The 26582-nt window shown below is 42.4% G+C and overlaps 1 protein-coding gene across 7 annotated transcripts in view; it reads left to right on the top strand.

The window, feature by feature from the left end:
* The window catches only part of ADGRF1 (adhesion G protein-coupled receptor F1), a 46066-nt gene that overhangs the window by 11268 nt on the left and 8216 nt on the right, over nucleotides 1–26582 (top strand). For 3 of the 7 annotated variants that reach the window (XM_058734189.1, XM_058734182.1, XM_058734184.1), the window contains 11 exons: nucleotides 4880–4955; nucleotides 6947–7112; nucleotides 8431–8488; nucleotides 10452–10601; nucleotides 11842–12015; nucleotides 13691–13791; nucleotides 14645–14703; nucleotides 18839–18999; nucleotides 19715–19878; nucleotides 21286–21474; nucleotides 24157–25530. In XM_058734189.1, coding sequence (XP_058590172.1) covers nucleotides 7044–7112; nucleotides 8431–8488; nucleotides 10452–10601; nucleotides 11842–12015; nucleotides 13691–13791; nucleotides 14645–14703; nucleotides 18839–18999; nucleotides 19715–19878; nucleotides 21286–21474; nucleotides 24157–25530 — 2499 coding nt within the window. In that variant the 5' untranslated portion in view covers nucleotides 4880–4955; nucleotides 6947–7043. Of the gene's footprint in view, nucleotides 1–2083; nucleotides 4956–6946; nucleotides 7113–8430; nucleotides 8489–10451; nucleotides 10602–11841; nucleotides 12016–13690; nucleotides 13792–14644; nucleotides 14704–18838; nucleotides 19000–19714; nucleotides 19879–21285; nucleotides 21475–24156; nucleotides 25531–26582 lie in introns of all 7 variants that reach the window. The other 4 variants (XM_058734185.1, XM_058734187.1, XM_058734186.1 and 1 more) reach the window with 3 other exon arrangements.

Raw genomic sequence — 26582 nt, 5'->3', positions numbered from 1 at the left:
AAAACAGGTATAAAGCCCAGTAAATTTTTTTTTTTATCTTTCCCAGGTTCTATTTGATGACCGACACACACTAAGGAAAAGAACAATAAATAAATAATATGCAAATAGAATTTGGGAAATGGACATATAACAATAGAATCTGAATGTGAATGGATTGGAACTCACCTTATTCTATTGGTTATTTTATAGAGGAGGAAACTGAGTCCAGCAAGGTTTTGTTTTGTTTTGTTTTTTAACTTTCACAAGTTCTGACAGATAAGAGACAAACCTGGGGTTGGATTCTAACTAATCTAGGTCTTTTCCACTATGTTTATACAACAGAAGCATGCTAAAAAACCTGCTAAAATGTGAAATACGGGCTTAAAATTTACCGTGCACACATATTTATGCAGATACTCACTGAGATTTTAAATAACTTTAAATTAAAAAAAAATTTTATTAATGTTTACTTATTTTTGAGAGAGAGATAGACAGAATGCAAGCAGGGGAGGGGTAGAGAGAGGGGGAGACACAGAATCTGAAACAGGCTCCAGGCTCCGAGCGGTCAGCACAGAACCCGACACGGGGCTCGAACTCACAAGCCGTGAGATCATGACCTGAGTCGAAGTCAAATGACTAAGCCACCCAGGCCCCCCAAGATTTTAAATAACTTTAAATTGTAGTTCTTCCAGAAGGAGTTTGTCTAGCTCATAAGGTTCACCAGACCTCCCAGCATTTTTCCAGATGTGAATGGGTTGCCTTCTCTGTCCCCACCTATCTTTTCACCTTTTCTACTATATCTGCCTACTTAAAGGAGCGCAAAGAAACTTTTCTCAAAGGCAAAAGGCCCAAGGATTCCTACACAAAGACAGATCCAATGAAAATGTTACCAAAGTGTTATAAAGTAAGACATGAAATAAAACCAAGGTTGTATAGGTCCTCTGCCTGTAAAACAAGCACTTCTATTTGAGTCATGATTTCTTTCAGATCCTAGCTGGAGGTCTGCTCTTTGCATTAGCGTGTGTGTGTGTGTGTGTTGTATACACGTGCCCATGTGAGCCCAAGACAGAGAGGAGGGAGACAACTCTACTAGGATTTCTTCTATTTATGGAGGAAGAAACAATCCCATAAATATTGGTGCCAAGAAAGCAGCCCAACGGGTCAACTGTGCCTAAGATTAGAATGTTGCTAAAAATTCTGGGAAGTGTAGGTGTGAGCAGTTCCAACTAAGGACCACTGTTGATAAGGTGACAGCTGTTGACATAAATAAATAATATTTGGAGCCCATAAATACATAACTGGAAGAATGGAGAGACAATGGACAGCCTTCTCCACAGGCGTAACAGCAAATCTTAATGATTGTTCTCTGCAAACTGAAGGACAGGGATTATCAGGAATGAATTCACTTAAATGAATTCAAGGAAGTGACGAGAGTCTTGCCATGGCCAAGCCTTCCCTCTGCAGCCAGTGCCAACACAGCTGTGGCTCAGGCATCATTGGCCCCCAGCTGCCAAAAGCAAGTGATGTAAACACATATACTCTGATGACAACAACAGCTCCTTGTTTGTGGCTAAGGCACACGGATTCAGAGAATTTTTAATAATCAGGACCCTTTCAGTTTGGAAAGGAAGTCCTGAGAATACCACGAAGGTTGCCTCGAGTAAAGGCAATGTTAAGTGGGATTTAAGATTACCGTACCCTACACACACACACACACACACACACACACACACACACACACAGTATTTCTTGACATCTACACTGTTGATGACTCTTCTTTGAGTCAGATAATTCAGTTACTATGAAACTGTATTACCTTGAGGCTGAAATCCATCCTTCTATTTACATAGCGGGGGCCACCGACCTGGGAGCATCTTTATTTGGTAAGTTAATTTGGTTCACAATCGAAGTCAAATTCTGACACAATTCAACAAGTAACTGTAAAAACTGATGCTGAAATTGAAATATTAGTAATGTTCATTTTAACCACTAACATAATTGAGGCTTATCACCCGCCAGGTATGTTTTGGTTACTTTGTATGCAATAATGCATTCAACTCTCCTAAGAACTTCTGAATTATATACCATTTCCTCCATGTTATAGGTTAGTAAACTGAGGTACGGGAAGCCTGAGAAAATGTCAGAGGGCATCTACTTGATAATATCAAAGCTGGTAACTGAACCCTGGACAATTCAACTACAGTGCTTGTTTTGATCCATGTGCCTTGAGGTACCATTTTCCCACCTGTGACTAGTTGGCAAATAGAGGATGCCCAGTTAAATTTGAATTTCAGAAAAACAACGATAATTCTGGACAATGAATCGTGTCCCAAATGTTGTATGGCACATACTTAACACTGAAACATTAGCCATTATTTACCTGAAATCCAGTCTTCCAACTCTATCTAAGGAGGAGGTGTTTACACCAAGGAAGCAAAGAAAACATTTTGATTAGCTTGAGCTTTGGTCCCAAACCCCAAATTAGAATTCAAATCACGGGGTTGGCCTTAGGGCAGAACTCCTTTTTCCTATCCCAGAACCAGTCTAGAATAATAACTCTCAAACCTGCCTGGAGGCCAGCATCTTTTGGTAACTTTAATAATGCACATGGCTGGGCCTAGCCTGTTTGAGATTTAGTGCGCTTAGGGTGGGATGCAGACACTTGTATTTTCTAATGAGCTTCCCAGTGTTTTCTTTTCTCATCCTCTTCTTCTTTCCCCATCTTGTTTTATAGTCTAGCTATTCATGATTTGCCTACAGAGCGGTGACTGGGAATCACTGTTCTGAAATCCTGACTGTAAGTGATAGTTTACCATTTCTAGCAAGTCCGAGGAGCCAGCCTGGAATACACCCTCCACATGGGAGGAAGAGTGGATAAAGAGGCCAAAAGTATGAGAAAGAGTTTCCTTACGATGCCCAGGCTGTCATCTAGGCCTTATTGGGTTGGGTTTGCAGCCTCCAGTCTGGACAACATAGGTGAGAAAGAAGATTTTTCAGAGAGAGATTGAGAGGGAGAATTGAGAGAAAGAGCCATATGAGGGCAAGCCTCCCACTGGGACACAGACCCTGGCACAAGGACAGGATAGATCACACCTTACATGCACAGAGACTGTTTCCCTCTTTGAAATCTTCACCACTACAGACCGTGGTCCAAACAGTGCTCAGGAACTGACATTAAAATGTTTTCCCTGGAGGTGGAGAAAAAGTGAAAATGGGGTTGGAAAGAGCACAGGCTTCCTCTGCAATGTGGCTGCACTCCAAGAAGGTATTGGAACTATTGGGACTTGATCAAGATAAAAAGTTTCTGCATAGTGAAGGAAATAATCAACAAAACTAAAAGGTAACCTATGGTATTAGAGAAGATATTTGCAAGTGACATATCTAATACAGGGTTAGTATCCAAAATCTGTAAAACAACTTAACAAACTCAACACTCAGGAAGTGAATAATCCAATTAAAAAATGGACAGAAGACATGAATAGACATTTTTCCAAAGAAGACATTCAGATGGCCAACGCATACATGAAAAGATGCTCAACATCACTCATCATTAGGGAAACACAAATAAAAATCACAATGAGATATCACCTCACATCTGTCAAAATGGCTAAATCATCAACACAAGAAACAACAGGTGTTGACAAGGATGTGGAGAAAAGGGAGCCCTCTTGAACTGTTGGTAAGAATGCACACTGGTGCAGCCACTCTGGACAACAGTATGGAGATTCCTCAAAAAGGTCAAACTAGAACTACTTCACTATCCAAAAATTTTACTGCTAGGTATTTCCCTGAAGAATACAAAGGGATACATGCACCCTGATGTTTATAGCAGCATTATCTACAATAGCCAAGATATGGAAATAACCAACTGATGAATGGATAAAGATGTGGTGTGTGTGTGTGCATGTGTGTGTGTGCATGTGTGTGTGTGTAATATTATTCAGCCATAAAAAAGAATGAAATCTTGCCATTTGTAATGACATGGGTAGAGTTGGAGAGTATTATTACACTAAATTGAAATATGTCAGTCAGAGAAAGACAAATAGCTTTCCACAAACATGGAATTTAAGAAACAAAACAAATGAGAAAAGGTAAAAAGACAGAGAGAGAGAGAGAGAGATAAACCAAGAGACTTTTAACTAAAGAGAACAAGCTGATGCTTAACCAGAGAGGAGGTAGGTGGGAGGATGGGTTAAATGGACAATGGAGACTAAAGAGGGCACTTGCTGTGATGAGCGCCAAGTGATGTATGGAAGTGTGAAATCACTATTTTGTACACCTGAAACTAATATTACACTGTATGTTAACTAACTGGAATTTGAATAAAAACAACAGCAACCACACACACAAAAAAACAAATAGAAATGTCCAAGGGCACGTCTCAGAAATTAAGTTCCGTTTCACAGAATTGTTCTGTTATTTAACTATTCTGTTATTTATACATACATACTCCTACATTTTATTATATGTGTGTCTATACATGCACATGTTATAAAATATATTTCTTTTTATCAAGCCTGGTCAAAATGTTTGAAAAACACTGCCCTAAGCGTAAATATCCATCACTTTGAGAACGCACAGAGCAGGCCAGAGGGAATAGGACCCGAAGAAGATACATTTTGAGAAGCAAGAATCTATAAGAACAATCTGGAGCATAGGCTGCTGCTCAGAGAAAGTTAACATCAGTAGATTTCGAAGGAGTTTTGGCAAGTGGGAAGGTAGCGACGGGAGAGGACCGAAATTCACCTAAGGGGAGAAGGTAAACAAAAAAGTTGTATGTGGTTCATTGCTTATTTTTCTTACTTCCCTAGAAAGCCCTGGAAAGGATCGCTGCTGACACGTAGGCCACGCCTGTGGTAGTCTTTATCCTGTCCCTAATGCCTTTTTTCTCTTCTTGCAGACCAGAGGGCCAAGTGTGGGCGCCTGTCAGGGATGTCAGGACTTGTGTGAGGGTTAAGGTACACCCAGGAAACCAGGTAAGAGCTGGAAGGCAGGGTCCAACTCTGCGTTTTCTGTGCTGCTGGTCAAGCACACTTATTCTAATGGTGGGTTATCGAGGCTAGCAATCCTATTTTTTCATCGTTTCCTATGGCGATGTGAAAGAATGTTGCGAGCCCATTGCACTCCTTCATTTCTGTCGATGATGTCCATTACCACTTTTCAAACATTGTGGGAAAAACCCTACGTACAGTAAAATGTGCCTTCTTAACCATTTTTAAGTGTGTGGTCTCAGTAGTGTTAATTAAGTATATTCACATTGTTATATATCAGATCTCTGGAACTTTCTCATGTGGCAAAACTGAAACTTAGACCCATGAAATAGCAAGTCCCCATTTCCCCCTCCCCCAAGCCCTTGGCAACTGCCATTCTACTTTCCATTTCCATGAGCTTGACTACTTTAGATACTTTATACAAGTGGAATCATACAGGATTTGCCTTTTTGCAATCAGCTTCTTTTTCTTAATATGATGCTCTTGAGGTTTACCCATATTGTATCATGGGACAGGATTTCCTTTTATTTTAAGGCTGAATACTATTCTGTGCCTAATAAAACTTTTGGCAATGACAGGAATGTCCTGTGTCTACACTGCCTAACACTAGTAGCCGCCAGCTACATGTGGTTATCGAATGCCTGAAATGTGGCTGGCGTGACTGAGGTGTTGCATTTTTCATTTCATTTTATTGCAATTAAAATTAAAATTCAGACTGCCACATGTATCCAGTGGCTACTATATTGGACAGAACAATTCTAACTTACGGTGATTTTTTGTTGTTGAAACCAAATAACCCGGGTATAAATGATAAATTTTGTGACCCTGACCATGTGCTGAATTTTGTCTCAATTCTTCTGACATAACCATAAACTTGAGGATAATTTGTTGATAATTACATCAACTATAAAGAAAGAAATTTGCTGCATCGCTTCATTATTACTTTTATGCTTAAACACTGATTCCATATTATTCCATATATATTCCAATATATATTCCATATATATTAACGCTTCTAAGGATCATTGGTTATTTTAATGCTTGCTTTTACTGATAAAAGGGAAAGCGTGAAATATAAAAAAGCTGGATGTTGAATGCATTTAGTCACAAAGTTAAGCAAGTCATAATTTAAAAAAAAATTTTTTTTTTTTTAACGTTTATTTATTTTTGAGACAGAGAGAGACAGAGCATGAACGGGGGAGGGTCAGAGAGAGGGTGACACAGAATCTGAAACAGGCTCCAGGCTCTGAGCTGTCAGCACAGAGCCCAACGCGGGGCTTGAACTCAAGGACCGCGAGATCATGACCTGAGCCGAAGTCGGCCGTTTAACCGACTGAGCCACCCAGGCGCCCCCAGCAAGTCATAATTTTAAAATAGCCTGTGTTGGGGCGCCTGGGTGGCTCAATCGGTTGAGCATCCGACTTCGGCTCAGGTCATGATCTCACAGTTCGTGGGTTCGAGCCCCGCATCAGGCTCTGTGCTGACAGCTTGCTCAGAGCCTGAAGCCTGCTTCAGATTCTGTGTCTTCTACTCTCTCTGCCCCTCCCCCGTTCACGCTTTGTCTCACTCTGTTTCTCAAAAATAAATGTAAAAAAATATTTTTTAAAAAATAAATAAAATAAAATAGCCTGTGTTTAGGCAAATTTGAGTGCTCTTGAGCAATTTTCTGGGAAGTTTGGAAAGACAGGGACTTAATACCTTCTGCTACTGGAGCGAAAGTAATGGTATCTCAGGCTACACCCGTGAAATGGAAAAATCATCAAACACTCAGGGCTTCTGATCTGCTCATTTAGGCCCAACCACTGTGTGCATTTTTAAATTTTGGCTTGAACGACTTGTTTTTTTGTTTTTGTTTTTGTTGGTGGTGGTGGCTTTTTGTTGTTTGGTTTTTTGGGGTTTTTTTTTGTTTTTGTTTTTGTTTTTGTTTTTTTGGGTTTTTTTGGGTTTTTGTTTTTTTTTTTTTTTTTTTGCATCAGCTTTGCAGCCTTGCATGGTACATCAATCGTTTGGCCACAGACCGTGACCCCGGTTGTTCATGGTTGAGTCCATGGTAAGGAGGGAGACCAGCTGAAGATGGAATTCCACATGCTCTGGCTCATCTCTTTCTTCACACTCACCGATGGCTGGGAAGGCTTCCTGGGGGTGAGTTGGCACATGCCCCATTTTTCCTCCTGATCGCCACTCTTCTCTCCCTCTGCACTTTGAGAATCTATCACTCCCTCAGCAACTGGAGCTATATAAGATAGTAGACTTGGAATTAGAAGTCCTGGGTTCTTGTCTCAACATTACCAACATGAGCTGTGTAGCCTTGGACAAACAGTTTCATCTCCTGGAGCTTAGATGATCTAACTACAAAATAAGGAACTCAGACTGAACCATCTTGGAGATCTCCGCTAGCTCAGCACATTCCTTCCTATGGTTTCTTTGACCAAGAAAAGGCATACAGATTGGCATGGGCAATCCTTGGACTCTCTTCCCTCTCTACGCTCACTTTCTTGATGCTTTCATCTAGGATCATGGTTTTAATGTTCTCTGATGGCTCCCCAATTTACATCTACCTCTCAGCCTTTTCCCCTGAACTCTAACCCCATGTCTCTACTACCTACTTGCTATTTCCAGTTGGGTGTCCAATAGGCCCCTTAAGTTAATGAGTCCAAAATTAAATTCTTGAGTTTTTCCTTGCCAAGCCTGCTTCTCCTTTCTCATTTCAGCAAGTGGTGCCATTGTTCCTCTAGATGCCTGGGAAGAAAATTTATTTTCGTGCTTGGCTCTCCTCAGAATCCATATCTAAACCATCGGCTCTTGTTTTGTTTTTGCTTTATCTTTATAACACACCCAGAATTCAAACATTTCTCATTACCTCTATGGCTACCACCTCAATCCACACCTTCAGTATCTCTCATCTGTGTTATTGCACTAACTCTTGAGATGCTCTCATTGCTTTTGTGCTTGTCTGTTCCTAACATGGCTGCGGGATTGAACCTTCTAAAAGGTAAAGTAGAGCACTCTCACCTCTGTTCAGAACTCTCCGGTGGGTTCCTATCTCACTGAAGTAAAAGCTAAACCATTGCTATAGCCTATAAAGATTTACACAGCCTGTCTCCTTGGAGATACTCTCTGATCTCACTTCCTGCCCCTGTCCCCTTACCCATTCCACTGAGCTACTCTGGCCTCCTCATTCTGTCCTCCCATGCCAGGCATGTTCTCATCCCAAGGATATTGCATGTACTGTTCCCTCTGCCTGGAAAGTTCTTTTCCAGGGATTCTCAGTTCCTCTCCTCCTTCAGGGTTGTGCTCAAAAGTTGCCTCAGTGAGGTTTTCTCTGGCCACCTCTCCACCATCCCTGGCTTGGATTTTTAGATCCATAATTTCAATTGTTCTGGGAGTTCCAATAGCGCCTTATGAAGTACATCATTACAAGGCCATGTTGTAATTATTCTTTTGTTCCCCTCTTAAATAGAGAAATGAAGGCATGAAAACAAAAAGAGGACTCACTGTGAATAAGAAAAAGCATCCAGGTGAGACTCCTGTAGAGTGTGGTGTGATAGACACTGGTGCCAAGGGACCAGGGTTCAAACCTCAGTATTGCTTGTGACTGGTGGTATGACCCTAAATCTGTGAAATGAGAATAACAGCAATCCTTACTAGCAAAACATTTGTGAAGGTTAAATAACATACGAAGGCATAGCATCCTGCACCATACCTGACAAATAGCTCCCCCTTTCCTTCCTTATCTCAATCCTTACAAAGTCATTAGTGGGTACAACTCTCAATTGAGAAATGGGTTGTGTTCTGAAATTTAATTTGTCGTTCTGATGTTTCAAGCACCAAATATATTTCTTGGAAATAATGATGTCCACAGATGGTTGTTCGGTTCCTGGGTCAGTACACAAAAGCCTTTCCCCCGTGCAGTGGTCTGTCATAAAACAGCGTTCTAATGGTGTCATTGAACTTACCACTATGCAAGGCTGGCTATGATTCTTCAGAAAGTGAAATAAAAATTCAATTTGGAATGCCATGAATACATTTTCCCTCGGAGTAAAAATACAGCTAGTATTTATTGAGCTGTTACTAGATGCCAGGCACTATTTTAAGTGCATTAGACGAATTAAATCCTCACATTGACCCTCTCATTTAGGAACAGTGGTGATCTTTATTTTACAGATAGTGAAATTAAAAACAGAGCTAGGGGGCAAATGGAATGATTAAAACCCAGTCAACCTGGCTCCAGAACCAGTGCCATTAACCTCTGACACTGACCATTCCCCCACCTCTTACCTGCTTGGGCAGTGGGAACAGGAGTCCCCTTAGCTCTCTCTACTTGGTGTGGCTCCCAAACCTGGGGCAGAAGCTCCAGCCTACAAAGGGAGGGGAGAGAAAGAGGCAGGGCTGAGGCTTTATGGAGTGAGATGGTGGAAGTTATGGCAGATAGGAAGCTCTTATAAATGTTCTGGAACATGTTAGCCTCAGCCAGCTTCCTGCCTTCTGAAAAGTCTAGGGGTTGATCTGCTGATTTTTTTCTCTACAAACTTCCTTTTTGCTTGGACATCCCCACCGGGTCCCTAAGAAATGGGACAGTCTCATAGAAGCTCCCAGCTCATCTGTCCCTGCAAAAAGCATGGATGTCTTGAGAAATCTAAGACTTCTAAGAGATTTCACTGCCAGTGGAAATCAAAGGAAACCCAGGATAAAAGGATGTTCACCTTTTCCCCCTTTTTCTCTAAAGTCCTTCACATTCTCAATCTGGGATCCATAGATGAACTTTGGAGGATCTTGAAACCTCATGAAATCAAGCACTAACTTTCACGTGAACATGCCTAAATGAGTTCTGGGTGAGAGAATACTCACAGGACTCATATTCTCTCTGAGCCCAGAACGCTTAATGGCCTCTCCTTAGGGAAACAAAAGGTGCTCCGCAGTGCTAAGGCATTGATCAGACTTGAGTAGGGTCTGGTTTCGTTTGGCTTTTGCACATCACACAAGGTACTCAAACTTGGCTAATTGCTGGAACCTCTTCCCAGGAGAAAAAAGGGCTCTTTGCTAAGTGTGAGACTGGGGGTTTTATGCCAGAGATACTTCAAGGAGCCCAGAGCTGGGAGAGTAAGAAGGAAGAGTGACTCGGATTTTCTCCCATCTTCTCCCTTGGGTCTTGATCCCTGAAACGTGACCTTGGACGTGTCCTGATGAACTGTGTAAAGTCAGCAGGGGGAGGCCAGGGTGGGTCAGGGAGAGTGGGAGCAGCTGCCTGAGCAGAGGTGGGGGGATAGACATATATCACTCACATGTGGGACTGTCTGCAAGTGTTTGCTCTGGACGCTCATTTGCACTTAATGTCTGGACGGGCAGATGTCAGTAACAAGCTTTGTGGCCTAGCCTGTGACCCCCCAGACTACATGTGATGGTTGCTTCATGGTGGTTTCCTTGACAATATTTGTCTCTCAGGCTGAAAGAGGAGACTCCTGACTCTCTTCCTCTCTTTAGGCTCAGTCCAGGAATATGAGCTGCTGCTTCAGGTGGCCTACAGAGATTCCAAGGAGAAGAGACACTTGAAGAATTTTCTGAAGCTTTTGAACCCTCCATTGTTATGGTTACATGAACCAATGAAGATTATCAGAGCAAAGGCCACCACATGTAAATCTCCCCCCTGGGAACTGGGAGTAGAAATGGGGAAGTGTATCAGTCAGGATAGGTTAGGTTATGCTATGGAGACAACCACCCCCACCATATCTATGGCTTGAAAGAATACATGCGTTCTTTCTTCTTCACGCTATATCTCTACTGCAGTTTGGCAGCATGGTTGTGTTTGTGTCACTTGGGAATCCAGGCTAATCAATCAGAAACTACCTCAAATGTACCCAGTTTGAGCCAAAAAGAAATGGAAAAATAGAGGGTTTCACATTGGCAGTTGAATTCTCCACCTCAGAAGTGACACACATTAGTTCTGCTCACAATTTAGTGGCCAAAACTGGTTTCATGGTTCCATTCAACCTCGGGGAAGGGGAGGGGGTGGGGGCAAGATATGTAATCTTAGTATGTGCCTGGAAAAGAGCAAGAACTAATTGACAAACAGCACTAATGACCACAACGCTGGGGTTCAGAGATGTTAAACGATTTGTCTAAAGCAGTAGTTGTCAAAATATGGTGCCCAGATTAGCAGCAGCAGCATTATCAGGGGACTTAATAGAAATGCAAATCCTTGGCCCCATCCCAGACTTACTGAATCAGAAACTTTGGGATGAGACCCTCCAGGTGGTTCTGACACATGGCAAAATTAAAGAATCATTCACTGCATATCATCATGCATATTTTCACAAAGATGTCTGGTGACTTTGTTCCAGTTTTTTGTCTATTATAAAGGAATGCCTTTTGATGGGGCATTTTAGGTCAGTTAGTAGGAACTGAGACTACAGAATTGGCTGATGGAATTTTTCCTCATGACTCTCAAAAATGTCTCTCGGTGTTTGCCATCTTGCTTAAGGGACCTACCTAAAAACGGTGTTAGGTAGATAAGAGGAGCCTGCAATGAAGTAGTGGAGAAATACCTTCTAGAACTCTTAAATAACTATCAGGTTTATATACCCTCTTTTGCTTCTCTTTGCCATTCCAAGGGCCATCTACTGGGCATTCATCCTTCCTTTGGATGCTAGACCCAGCCACTTGATTTATGTTTGCCAGGTGTTTGATATCAGCCTCAGAATCTATTGAGTTGGACGTTTCCTTACCTTAAACACATTGCCATCCTAGTTTTATCCTTCTGGCTTTTGGTGGGAAACACTGGGTTCAGACTCTAAGTCAGAAACAAGGATGAGAACTCAACGCTAGTCAATTGATAAATCAGACCCCGCGAGACCAAGCTCTGTTTTCTGTGCAGACTGTGGGCGCCAGAATGGGGTCCTGCAGTGTTCCTGTGAGGACGGCTATTCCTGGTTCCCTCCCTCATGCCTTGATCCCCAGAAATGCTACCTTCACACGGCCGGAGCCCTCCAGAGCTGTGACTGTCATCTCAACAACCTCAGCCAGAGCCTCAGTTTCTGTGAGAGAGCAAGTAAGCGCATCAGGGTGCTGGGAGGAGAGCTCCAGGCCTGCACCCCGGCACCCAACAAGCCATGGAGAGGGAACCCTAGCTCTTCACCCATGTATTCCACTAGCAGAGCTAGTGTTTGCAGGGTCATCAACAGGTGGTAACAGTATACCCCACTAGGCTTAACTGCACACAGTGAGAACATCCTAATTGCAGAAAATTCAGACATGCAAGTTGATATTTCAGCATCAGTTCAACCCTGAGGTTCATCTAGCTGAGCTCTGCAATTCTCTGATTTTATTGAGATTTAGGGAGATGCACTGAAATCCCAAGTAGGGGAGCTGCTTGAGTAAATGATTTTCTTTCCTGCCTTCTTTCGTTTCTTTTGCCAACATCAGCTTTCAGAAAAGGGAAGTCTAGAGGTGTGAGAGCAGGGAGGAGCACATAGTGGTTATATTGAAATACATGTTGAAAACTGCCAACAGGTAGGTGTACTGAATGCATTACCAAACAAAACAAGAAATTAGAAGTCCGTTTTAGGAAACCAGTGGAAGCTGAGTGAGCTGTCGCCTTAGGTTTATGTTCAGTGGGTGATGAGGTGAGCCAAATGACATGGGCTTCAGGGCTTGAAGGTCTTTAAAAAGTTTCCTCAGAGATTACTCCAGTTATCTTGAAGCTTTGGATTTGGGCAGAGCTGAGCAAAGAGTGAAGGAAAAACTGAAATAGCCCAGATCTTCTGGACATTTCTCGCTCCCCTTCCCAGGACGATGCCAATTCACGAAGGCAATGCATATTTATGAAACACCATCTTTATACCCGGATCAGAGGCAAATTCTGGGAGGACACAATGAAGCACTTCTCTCTATGTATGAATTAGAAGGCTAGTTGGGGAGGTTAGGCTACAATACAAGAAAGAAGATAATATATTTTCTTCAACGAATTTGAATGAAAGTCTACCGTTTGAAGGGTGGTCTGTGTCTATTCCATCTTGAAGAGAGACAACCATGGATGAGACAGGGATTACACTCACAAAGGTCTTCCCAAAGTGGAGCAGGGACATATAAATGTGAGAAATGCTCACAAATAGATATGTCTGTACAAGAGGTTGTAAAGGGGGTACGAACAAAGGACTGTAGGAATTTAGAAGAAGGAAAGAATCTTTGCAACTGGGGATCAAGGGACGGCTTGCACAGGAGGTACATTTCACTAGGTCCTTAATGAAGGATAAATGGTATTTATCCATATAAAAATGGGCAACAACTTGTCCCTGAACAAAAATGTACCAGCGATGGGTAAACAAGCATATGCTAGAGATAGCAAGTAGTGTTTTATTGTTTTGTTTTGTTTTTTAATTTTTAATGTGGACAGTATTTAAGTTCAATGCCTAGATGGGCATATATTTCAGGGTTAAGTGACTGCTTTTTTTTTTTTTTTTTTAAACCACACATGGTGGCCACACGTTTACCTACTTATAAAGTTGTCTTGATCACCAGCACTTTCCTGTTACGTTACAAATTCACGGTTGAATATCTAGTTTTATGTATACTTCCTATATTATTTTAGGTGAACATTCATTACAAAAAGAAATTGAAATACTGCTGTTAAATAGATGGGCTCCAAATGTACTTCTGTAATTTTATGCTGTCATAAATTCAAGCGAATAATTTTTATATCCACAACCTCTTTTTATTTCCCGTAGAGGTTTGGGGCACTTTCAAAATCAATGAACAATTTACCAAAGACCTTTTGAATTCATCTTCTCCTTCATATTCCAAGTATACAACTGGAATTGAAATTCAAGTAAGCACTTTCTGCTTATTACATAAGAAATTGTTGGCTAAACATAAGTTCAAGTGTTTTCAATTCCGCGTGTTTATTTAATGCATATTCTTAATCATTCACATTCAATGAGTTATTACAGAACAGTTAATCACATAGCTCACAACTGACGTACATTGAACATTCTCTTTCTGGGAGAGTTTTAGTAATTGACTTCGTTCCATTTCTCTTGTGTTCACTTTTGCTCATTTATGTGAGTCATATCCTACCGAGTCTTCTTGATTGTTTTCTGTTTTTTTATTTGTCAAAAGAAAATTTTCATGATCTAGGCTCAATTGTCAGCATCTGTGATTTGTTCCAGAAGGAAGCTTCTCTTGTTAGAGGCTAAATAGAATTATTGAGAAAAATTCTGGACTATATAATGAAGTCATCCAAAAATTCGGTTAGTGCCCGTCTGCCTCGGATGATGGTTCAGATGTGATTTTCACTGAAGACATACACAGATACTTTCCAATAGATTCAGTTTCAATGCATATGGAAATTCATGTCGTATTTTTATGAGGGAGAAAACATACATTTCGGGGGTAAATTTGTGTTATCTGGCACCCAATCCCCCCTTATAACAAATTGGTTCTTCCATCTTTATTAGCAAACTAAAAAATAAATGGCGTGACTCGTGTGTGTGTGTGTGTGTGTGTGTGTACATTCTCAAGTGCCATTTGAACTATATTTGTATAATAGCAAGTACCTCTTGTAGTATCTCTTTGCTCAGTGGTTCTGTTGGTTTATTTATTATCTCCATCAGTTTTTTGCTTAAATATCTTCCTCGAATGGGGGCAAAGATCAACATGTCACCCTTTTTTCTGTTTGTAAGCTTAAAGAAGCACTCAAAAGAATTCAAGATTTTGAGTCGGTTCATGTCACCCAATTTCGGTAAGTAACACAATGGCCTTAGAAGGGCATCCTCAGAATTGTGCACCATCCTGCAGAATTCCTAGTGCTAGGTTCCCAAATGACCTTGACAGAAAATAGGGCAGAACTGGTCTTTCTAGTATTCTTACTAAAACTAGACAAAAGTCTGTAATGCTTTTAAATGTCAGAAGAGGAAACTTAAATATTGAATGGCGCTCTCCAAGCTATAGATTAGAGATTGGAACTGCAAACCCACAGTGGGAGAACTTAGGATGAAGCAGGAGATCGTGGTGTGCACGTATGGAACAGGATGAGGGGTGGAGATGAGGGTTATGGGTTGCAGAGGGATGGTTTTTCTCTGTCCTAAGCACAGGGAGATATGGTACAAAGCTGTATAACTGGGACCCGTGGGGGCAGCCTACGGCGAGCCATTATATTTTTCTGCAGGTATCATGTGTGCACCATAACTCATAACCCAGTAGGCATTGTCTACAGCAAATAAAGAGATATTTAGTAAATTATCTTTTTGTTTATGCTTTCATTCCAAAAGTTATATGGTTAGTTAGCCATGTGTACATTGATTACTAACTATTTATAATCTGCTGGCTAGAGGAAGTGGCTTAGAGGTCAGAGAACTTGACTTCATATATATATATATATATTTTTTTTTTTTTTCACAGTTAACTTAAAGAATAGCTATAGGAAATTTTCAACAGCATTTGTCATCAATATGCGGTCCTGGATATTATCCTTCCAGATATCCCATGTTCTTATATAAGGGCCCATGTGAATAATTTTCTTTAAAATTCAGCACTAGGAAGGACACTGCTTCTTTTTTCTTTCTTTCTTTTTTTAATGTTTATTTATTTCTGAAGGAGAGAGAGACAGAATGTGAGTGGGAGAGGGGCACAGAAAGAGGGAGACACAGAATCTGAAGCAGGCTCCAGGCTCTGAGCTGTCAGCACAGAGCCTGATGCGGGGCTCAAACTCACAAACCGCCAGATCACGACCTGAGCTGAAGTTGGACGCTTAACTAAATGAGCCTCCCATGTGCCCCTTCTTTTTTCTTATACTAACGTTTTTTTCTTATACTAACGTCTATACAATGAATCATATTTTCCTTCTGACTTTGCAGTCACTGAATGCATAGACAAACTTGAAACTTAATCAGTAATTTTTGTCTTCAATATTCATATTTTTCTTTACCTTGGTCCTGGCTTTCCATTTATATTTCTTCAAAAAAAATTTTTTTTTCAATGTTTATTTTTTAGAGAGAGACAGAGTGTGAGTCAGGAAGGGGTAGAGAGAGAGAGGGAGACACAGAATATGTAGGCAGGCTCCAACCTCTGAGCTGTCACCACAGAGCCTGATGTGAGGCTTGAACTCATGAACTGTGAGATCATGACCTGAGCTGAAACTGGACGCTTAACTGACTGAACCACCCAGGTGCCCCTCCATTTGTATTTCCTATGTATATTCCATTCCAAATGTCTTATAAGCTGTCTCCAATAATTTGTAGAAAAAAATCAAAGCTAAAGTAGGCATAAGTCTATAAAATACTATTATTTAGGTTTCACTCTTTATATATATGATTTAAAGTAAATCTTAATTTCTTAGTGTCTCAATTTACTTCTCTGTTAAACAGTACTGTTAATACATGTGGAATCTGATTTAGCTTCATTAAATCAAATGAAATAATAGGCAGGAAAATATTTTGTAAACAATGTTTTCTTGATAGAAGAACCATATTGATGCAAAGACATTGTGATTCCCACTACCTAAAAGAATATTTGGATTTATTCATACATTGTGAGTGGTAGTTCGGTGTAGTGATTAAGAATTTGATATTTGGAGTATCAGTTAATAACTAATAATTGCTTGACCCAACTTCTCTTTAGGATTCCAGCTCACTCATCTACATAATGGGGCTAATACAATGTGTACCTCATGGAATTATTGCAGGATTAACTTAATATATGTGATCTCACTTGTTTTCATGACTTCGAACACCATGTGTATGCTGGTGGCTTCTAAATTTATTACTTGAGCTTGGCTCTTCTCATAAAGTCCAAACCCAAATATCCAATTGCCTGTTAGCATCTCCACTTGATGTTCTAGCAGGCACGTCACATATAATGTGTCCAAAACAGGGGTCCTCCAACTTTTCTTCTCAGAACCTTTAACCTACTTCTCCTGCTATCATGCCCATCTCAGTTACAGCGGTGCTAGTCTTCCAGTTGCAGAGACCCAAACTTGGAGTCATCCTTTGTAATCATTTTTTACTGAGATATAATTATGTACAGTGATACTCTCAAACCTCATGTGTGCGGTTGAATAAGCTTTGACGAATGCTTGCATCAGCCACCTTTTAATAAGAGAACATTTTCATCACCCCGAAAGTTCCCTTGTGCCTCTTTCTAGCCAATTCGATGCCCCACCTGCCACTAGAAATAACCACTGCTCATTTTTCTATCATCATAGGCTAGTTTTGTCTATTCTAGAACTTCATACAAATGGAATCACCCAATGTGTAATTGTTTTGTGTGTCTGACTTCTTTCCCTCAGCATAATGTCTTCGAGGGTCATTCTTGTTTTTCTGAGTGTCAGGGCCTGCCTCCTTTCTATTGCCAAGTGTTATTCCATTGTATGAATGCGCCGCAATTTGTTTTTTCTATCCCTTAGAGTCATTCTTGACCGGTTCTTTTCTCCATTCCCAGCATCCTTAGCAATTCCAGTGGCTCAGTCTTCAAGTACAACCTGGCCATTTCTCTCCACATACACCGCACCCAAGTTCAAGCCACCATCACCTCTTTCCTAATGGGTCCTCCTGTTTCCCCGCTTCCCTTTCTTCAGTCCATTCTATGCAGCAGCCAGAGTGATGCTCTTCAGCAATAAACCTGAGCATACCACTGACTTTTACTAAAGAATAAAACCTTTTAATAAAAAATAAAATTCAAACTCTAAGGCCCTATTCGATCTGGCTCTTGGCTGCTTATCTAATATCATCTTCTACCATTTCTCTCCTGCTCACTGAAAACTTAGTTATGCTAGAATTAGTTAATTAGGTAATTAATTAATTTTTGTCTTCTAACTTATACTGATTTTGTTGAACCCAATGTATTCTCCCTGGATATTTGAAACCTACGTTGAAGAATTTGCACATTGAGAAGCAACTTCGGTTCTTGACCTAGCAGCTAGACTTTATTTTTTTTTTTATTGTTTTTAATGTTTATTTATTTTTGAGAGAGAAAGAGAGAGAGAGAGAGAGCAAGCGGGGGAAGAGCAGAGAGAGAGGTAGACACAGAATCTGAAACAGGCTCCAGGCTCTGAGCTGTCAGCACAAAGCCTGACTCAGGGCTCAACCCTGGGACCAGTGAGATCGTGACCTGAGCCGAAGTCAGATGCTTAACTGACCGAGCCACCCAGGCACCCCTGGAAGCTAGTCTTTCAATGTATCCCACTCATAGACATTTTCCTGCATGCGGGCCTTCACACCTGCTGACACGCTACATCGATGTTCTTTGCAATACTAGCTTTTCTTCTCATCATTTGGGCCTCAGCTTCAGAGACTCTCTGCACAGAAAAGCCTTTTCTACCCAGCCTTATTTAAAGTGAGCCTCATCTCTACCTGCTATTCTTATTTTTTAAAGCAATTTTATTTTATTTTATTTTATTTTATTTTATTTTATTCTGGAAAGAGAGAGAACACACGAGCAGGGGAGAGGGGCAGAGGGAGAGAGAGCATCTCAAGCAGGCTCCATACTCAGCACGAAGCCAGCTTCAGGGCTTGATCCCATGACCCGGGGATCATGACCTGAGCTGAAATCAAGAGTCAGACCCTCAGTCAGCTGAGCACCCAGGTGCCCCTCCACCTGCTATTCTTATCATTGCACCTGTCTCTCATAACACTTAACTAAATGTATATATTATATATATATATATATATATATGTATATTTTTATGTTATATAAATTATGTATAATTGTTTATGTATGCTGGTCACTTGTTCCCTATTTGCCTTGTCTTCTCCACTAGAATGTAAGCTTCATGAAGGCAGGGACCAAATCTGTTTGATGTGTTCCTGTGGACCCAATGCCGTGCATACACACAGCAGGCCCCGCGTGACTGAATGAATCTCATTTTTCTTTCCACATAGTCATTATAGGGATGGAAGCATCATTGCTGGGTTTGAAGTTGTGGGTTCCAGCAGCACATCTGAGCTGCTGTCAGCCATCGAACAGGTGGCTGAGAAGGTGAAGGCAGGCCTTCGCAAGCTGTTCCCACTAGAAGACGGCTCTTTCAGAGTATTTGGAAAAGGTACTACCCAATTCCCTTCCCTGGCTCAGGTTACGGGAGTCCCTTAATTAGTCGCTTACTTGTGTCTTCGGGGAGTAGACTGGAAATGTTTCTGATACAGGATTGTTCTAAGACTGACTTTCCATAGACACAGTCAGCCTTTCCCCCGTCACCATGATGAAACTCAGCTTCAGTGGACTATTTCGGTGCGATCTGGTCTCCAGTTCCCAGGGCAGACACTGTGGAAGATGGGCTTTTCAGCAGGCTGTGGTGGAAACGACTGAAACTCGTGACTGGTCACAATGTGAGAAGCTTTCAAAGGAACACACGTGCCACCCTACCATGGCAACTGCTCCTCTTTCAACCGTATCATTACTACTTTGTTCCCTCGCTCCTGGAAGAGTTTCTGATTTTCTGACACTTCCTTGCAGACTGAAACTCTTTCCTGAGAGTGATTGCACCCTGTCTAATTTCCACCTGCGGCTTACTAGCTGATAGCCCATCAAAAGCAAGAGTGCTGGCACAGATCAGACACCAGCCAGCCTTGGGGAAGGCACCAGAAAGGACAAAAGGGTACTGACAAGGCTGAAGCTGGGCATCAAGGACAGATTTCTACTCCTGAATTTTGCCTGGGTTTTGTCTCTGAAAATATGACTTCTAAAACACTGCCGTATGGTTTATACGGTACGCCGGAATATTTAGACACTTTTCCTCTCTGTTTCCATTTTTTTCCCAGCCCAGTGTAACAGCATTGTCTTTGGATTTGGGTCCGGGAATGACGAGTACACTCTTCCCTGTAGCAGCGACTACACTGGAAACATTACAGCCAGGTGCCAGCCCTCTGGGTGGCAGGTCCTCAGGGAGACATGTGTACACTCTCAGCTGGACAAACTGAAGAAGGTGAAGCGTGTCTGTCTCGTGTTTTGAATTTCACAGTGGGCATCCCCCAGTGAGCGTGGGCTAGGCGGTAGATAATATATCAGTTTGTCTCAGTGGTTAGTGCACAGAGGTCGAGGGTGTTATCAGAGCCTGGCAACCCCAGGGAGTGTGGGCATGGGTAGCAGAGTCCAGGTGGAAGCTGAGAGAGTCAGAACAAGTCAGAGTTGATGTTTCTAGTGGGGAGGGTGCTACAGATGAATGAGTCAATGCTGAAGAGTTCTAAGATAGCAAAACAGCAACTAAGCTGGCCTTAGAAGTCCAGAAAGCCGGGGAATCAAAGATCTAAGTGAAGGTGTGAGTCAGAAGCTGTAAACTCAGAACAAGTGAGAGGATCACACATCAGAAACCTGGGCAGGGAGTGGGTCAGCCAGGGGTAAACCATATACAATGACAGAGCTGCAATGGATCTCAAGGGCCATCTGGCTTATCAACCCGTTTTTGTTCATCAGGAATTGAAAGACTAAGAGGCTAATGGTCCCTCTGGTAGCAATAGCACTGAACTAAAAACGTGATCACTTGATATCCAATCCTGGACTATGACCTCCACATGAAGTTTCCTTAGAAAGCTTCAGGTCCTTAAGGCAAGGTGGATAGAAAGATGGAAGCAGATGGCAAGGGATTAGAACTCAAGAAAAAGAAAGAAGGGACTCTGAGATCAGTTCACAGACACTATTTTGCAAATAGATGTCCATACTGAGCAGAACTTATCTCCCAGCCAGAGACCCTGCTATTGTAGATGAAACTCAGAATGATCTTTCTCAGAAGACTATAGAAAGTTTACTGCTTCCTTTCTGAGTTTTCTCATCTGTAAACTGGGGAGGGAGATTGGACCAGATGGCTTCTGGAGTCTATCCTTGTTCTTGCCTTCTCTACATCGGTTCCAGACAGGGACCGTAGCTGGGACTAGTCCCCTCCAAGTGTGAGGGCAGGCAGATCCCAGGTGCTCTGAGTAGAGAACAGCACTGTCAGTTGAGGAGAGCAAAAAGGAAAACAGATGGGATCTGATTCCTGGGTTGACTTTGAACGGAAAGGAATATCCCTTCTTGGCTGCCTTTCAAGCTAGCTCAGTGTAGTGAAGGCAGAGGGGAGCCTGAAGGAAGAAGCAAAACTCCTAATCCAATGACAAAGTGTAGTCCTATCTCCACATATGTCCTTTTGTCTTCTCATCCCACAAGGATTTCTTGGCATCGTATGGTGGATATAACATAGGACTTAGTGCCAGTAGAGCCTACCTTTCCACTTCCCGCTGTGTAGTTTGGAAAGTCACCAAATCTCACTGAATATCAGTTTCTGTATAATCAGGGTAAAAATGTATATGAAACACAAGCATTTTGTTGTTCTCTAGAACTTAACCCTTTTTATTCCTAGAATTTCAGTGTGATCGCAGGCAATGCCACTGAGGCAGCTGTGTCATCCTTGGTGAGAAATCTTTCAGTCGTCATTCGGCAAAACCCATCAACTACAGCTGGCAATCTGGCTTCAGTGGTGTCCATTCTGGACAACGTCTTGTCTCTGTCACTGTCAAGTCATTTCAAGGTGTCCAATTCAACCATGGAGGTATGGTCTGCCTGTGCTAGAAGAACTCACTGTATTTTTTTTTTTAAGTTTATTTATTTATCCCGAGAGGTTGGGGAGGGAGAGAGAGAGAGAGAGAGAGAGAAAGGGAAAGAAAGAATCCCTGATGTGGGACATGGTCTCCTTAACTGTGAGATCATGACCTGAGCCTAAACCAAGAATGGGACACTTAACTGACGAGTCACCTAGGATCCTAAGAATTCACCTTAGGTGTGCTCCGTCTCTTAGGAAGAATGATAAAAGCCTGAGTTGAAGACGCACCATTGAAAAAGACCAAAGAGGGTGGATTCTTGATTCTGGCTCAGGTCACAATCTCTCAGACCCCACATCAGGCTCTGTGCTGATGGTGTGGAGCCTGCTTGAAATTTTCTCGCTCCTCTCTCTCTGCCCTTTCCCCATTCGTGTTCTCTCTCTCTCTCCCTCTCTGTCTCTCTCAAAATAACCTTTGGGAAAAAAAGACTGAAGAGTCATGTAACAGTCTTTGTATGAGCTTTACTGCTTCCTCCACAGTGTACAATGAAGTCACGGGATTGATTATGTGAGTTCAAAGAGGGGCTGCCTCTAGGCAGGCTTAGAGGAAGGAATGAGCTTCTCCACTGTGTGGCATAGGTGCCAGCTTTCTCCTGTCTCTGCAGTTATATTTCCTGTGGCTAAAAGCTCTAATTTTAGTAGTATGTATTTTAAGAACTCCCTCATTTTGACCGGGGAATTCAAGGTTTAGTTTGGATATTTAATTTTTTTTTTTTTTTAACGTTTACTTATTTTTGAGACAGAGAGAGACAGAGCATGAACGGGGGAGGGGCAGAGAGAGAGGGAGACACAGAATCAGAAGCAGGCTCCAGGCTCTGAGCCATCAGCCCAGAGCCCGATGTGGGCTCGAACTCACGGACCGCGAGATCGTGACCTGAGCTGAAGTCGGACGCTTAACCGACTGAGCCACCCAGGCACCCCTAGTTTCGATATTTAAAAATTAGTTTAGGGGCACCTGAGAGGCTCAGTCGGTTAAGTGTCTGACCCTTGATTTGGCTCAGGTCATGATCTCATGGTTGTGAGATCGAGCCCCATATCAAGCACTAGGCTGGGCATGGAACCTGCTTAGGTTCTCTCTCTCTTCCTCTCCTTCTGCCCCTCCCCTTCGAGCGTGCACATGCTCTCTGTCTCAAAAACAAACAAACAAACAAACAAATAAAAAATAGCTTAAAATTTATGCAAGTAAAACTTGCTTACTAAGAAATGCAAATAGGCAAAAAATAATAATAAAGATATGTAATCTGGTCACCCTAGAATAGCCATTGCTTACATTTCAGGTATCACCTCAGTGCCTAGAAAATGACAAAATGACAAGTAGCACATAGAAGGTACTCAATAAATATTTCTTAACTGAATGTCCTTCCAACCATTTTGGATACATGCATTGTGTATGTTAAAGTACATAATATTTTACACAACTGGATTATAGAATGGATATGTCAGAGATGACATTAAATATAAATAGGCTAAACTCCCTGAATCAAAGGAAAGATGCCCAAAAAATTTTTTCTTAAAGCCTGGTTTTGTGCTGTTTACTAGAAGCCAGCTAAAACAAAACAACACAAAAAATTTAAAAATAAAATGAAGAGCACAGAGCAGGCAAACAGAAACCAAAAGAAGGCAGAGGTTCCAAGGGGCAGTACAAGAAGCATGCTATGGGACTCAGGGCAAGAAGCCACAGAGGGCTCATTTAGGGTGAGACTCAGTCAGAGTGACAACGCCTGGGGCGTTGACAATGCCTGGGAACCTGAGCCATAAGCCAGAGACACGGTCCACCTTTCAAGGGCTTGTTAGGAAAAGGAATCTCTTAAACTAAGACTGACACTTAAAACCCACAACAATTCCACGCTTCTTGGTTGCTTGTCCAGTTTTTAAGGATTTTTACTTTATATTCTCTTCTATTAAATGGTCATAAACACACATGGATTAAAACTTGAACGTCCATGACATGAATTTAGAACTTCTGATGTTAGCAAAAGAAACATAATGTTGGAGAGCAGTTCAAAATAACGTCTTACTCCTTGAGCCTCAGCTGAACTATTAATAAGGCAGCCATGTTGGTCATCTCTGAGGACAGAAATGGGCCCTGCTGCAACCCACATCACAGGATTCTTTGTCAGCCATGCTGGATCCCCAGTGTGCATATGAATGCCCTGGGGAGATCACTCTGAGACTTATATGATTCTGCTGACCCATGTTTCTTAACCCAAAGCTTCCACCGTGCAGAGCAACTAAGCTGATTATTGCTGATGAATTTGAATGTGGTCCTCAACCGAGTCAACTCTCTGGACATTTGTACTATACTTTTTGAAAAAAAAATTTTTTTTTTTTTGCATTTATTTATTTTTGAGAGACAGAAAGAGGCAGAGCACGAGTGGGGGAGGGGCAGAGAGAGAAGGTGACACAGAATCCGAAGCAGGCTCCGGGATCTGAGCTGACAGCACAGAGCCCGATGCGGGGCTCGAACTCACAAACCGTGAGATCATGACCTGAGCTGAGGCCGGACGCTCAACCGACTGAGCCACCCAGGTGCCCCCGCAATTGTAGTATACTTAATATTCTAATGACTCTCTGCTCTTAGTCCTCTGAACTGCTTATTCAAAATGCAAACCGACTTTCATCCTTGTATTTCAGGATGTCATCAGTATTGCTGACCACATCCTTAATTCAGCATCAGTAACCAACTGGACGGTGTTACTGCGGGAAGAACAGGATGCCAGCTCACGATTACTGGAGACACTGGAAAACATCAGCAGCCTCGTACCTTCGACAGCTCTGCCCCTGAGTTTCTCTCGGGAATTCATTCACTGGAGAGGGATTCCAGGGTCCCAAAGCCAACCTGAGATGGGTTACAGCTATGAGGCTAAAATACTCCCCCCAAATACTTCCATTCCCATCAGAGGCCATGTGTTAATTGGGTCAGACCAATTCCAGTGGTCCTTTCCAGAAACTATTATCAGCATGGCCTCATTGACCCTGGGGAATATTCTATCCATTGCCAAAAATGGAAATGCTCAGGTCAATGGGCCAGTGATATCCACGGTTATCCAAAACTATTCCATAAATGAAATTTTCCTGGTTTTTCCCAAGACAGAGTCAAATCTGAGCCAGCCTCACTGTGTGTTTTGGGATTTCAGGCATTTGCAATGGAACAATGCGGGCTGCCACCTAGTGAATGAAACTCCAGACACGGTGACGTGCCAATGTACTCACCTGACCTCCTTCTCCATACTGATGTCACCCTTTGTCCCCCCTGCCATCATCCCCTTTGTGAAATGGATCACTTTTGTGGGACTGGGCATCTCCATCGGAAGTCTCACCTTATGCCTAATCTTTGAAGCTCTATTTTGGAAGCAGGTCAAGAAAAACCAAACTTCCTACACGCGCCATATTTGCATGGTGAACATAGCCTTGTGCCTCCTGATTGCTGATGTTTGGTTTGTCGTTGCTGCCACTGCAGACTCCACAGTAAGCTTTTCTGGAGTCTGCATAGCTGCAGTGTTTTTTATGCACTTTTTCTACCTCTCCTTGTTCTTTTGGATGCTCATGCTTGGCATCCTGCTAGCTTATCGGATCCTCTTTGTGTTCCATCACATGGGCCTGCATTTGATGATGGCTTTCGGGTTCTGCCTGGGCTATGGGTGCCCTCTCATCATATCTGTCATCACCATTGCCGTCACGCAACCTGGCAATGGCTACGAAAGGAAAGACGTGTGTTGGCTTAATTGGTCTGATAAGAGCAAACCCCTCTTGGCCTTTGCTGTTCCTGCACTGACTATTGTGGCTGTGAATTTGGTTGTGGTGCTATTAGTTCTCACAAAGCTCTGGAGGCCCACTGTTGGAGAAAGGCCGAGTCAGGACAACAAGGCCACTATTGTCCGCATGGGGAAGAGCCTCCTCATCCTGACCCCTCTGCTGGGCCTCACCTGGGGCTTTGGCATAGGAACAATAGTGGACAACCGGAATCTGGCTTGGCATGTTATTTTTGCATTACTCAATGCATTCCAGGTAAGAACAATAAGAATAACTTCTTATATCATCAGGTGATGGGAATGATTATAGAGAACTGAGGTTGGTAATACCACTCTGGAGGCTATCTCCTCTCCCGGCCCCACCAGGTCTGTAAACCAACACTGCCTGGCAACAGTGAATAGAAAACAAACAAACAGGGGCACCTGGGTGGCTCAGTCAGTTAAGCGTCCGACTTCGGCTCAGGTCATGATCTCACGGTCCGTGATTTCAAGCCCCGCATCAGGCTCTGTGCTGACAGCTCAGAGCCTGGAGCCCATTTCAGATTCTGTGTCTCCCTCTCTCTCTGCCCCTCCCCTGTTCATACTCTGTCTCTCTCTGTCTCAAAAATAAATAAACGTTAAAAAAAAAAAAGAAAACAAACAAGCAAAAGGATCCATATTTTCCAAGAGTTATTCTTATACTGAAGCAGAATATTAGACTTCTTCAGTAATCCATCCCAGGATTTTAATTTTTGAGAGAGAGACAGAGCGTGAGTGGCAGAGGAGCAGAGAGAGAGAGAGAGACACAGAATCTGAAGCAGGTTCCAGGCTCTGAGCCGTCAGCACAGAGCCCGATGCGGGGCTCGAACTCGTGAACCATGAGATCACAACCCAAGCCGAAGTCGGACGCAACCGACTGAAGTCACCCAGGCACCCCTCCATCCCAGGATTTGAAATCTGTTTGAGTTCATATAGCTAACGTTAATCCCTCTTGCTGCTGACTCAGTCCCCTTTCTCTTGGGCAGACCTCTCTGCAAAAGCACACAGGGAAAGGGAAAGAAATCAAGAGTGATTGTTGACTCTGCATGGTGCAAAGGAAGTCTCTAGAGCATGACAGAGCAAGAGCTGGCAAACCGTAGCCAGCTCTGTTTTTGTAAATAAAGTTTTATTGGAAGACAGCCACAACAGTGTTTTTAGATACGGTCTGCGGCTGCTTTCTTTATACTGGCAAAGCTGAGCAGTTGCGATCGTATGACCTGCAAAGCCTAAAACATGTCCTCTCTGGCTCTTTCCAGAAAAAGTTGGCCTACCCCTGCTGCAAAGCATGGG

The sequence above is a fragment of the Neofelis nebulosa genome, chromosome 6 (genome assembly GCF_028018385.1).
Source record: "Neofelis nebulosa isolate mNeoNeb1 chromosome 6, mNeoNeb1.pri, whole genome shotgun sequence".
NCBI classification, from domain to species: domain Eukaryota; kingdom Metazoa; phylum Chordata; class Mammalia; order Carnivora; family Felidae; genus Neofelis; species Neofelis nebulosa.
The sequence above is the reverse complement of the archived record's forward strand: the minus strand, read 5'-3'. Positions and strand labels throughout refer to the sequence as shown.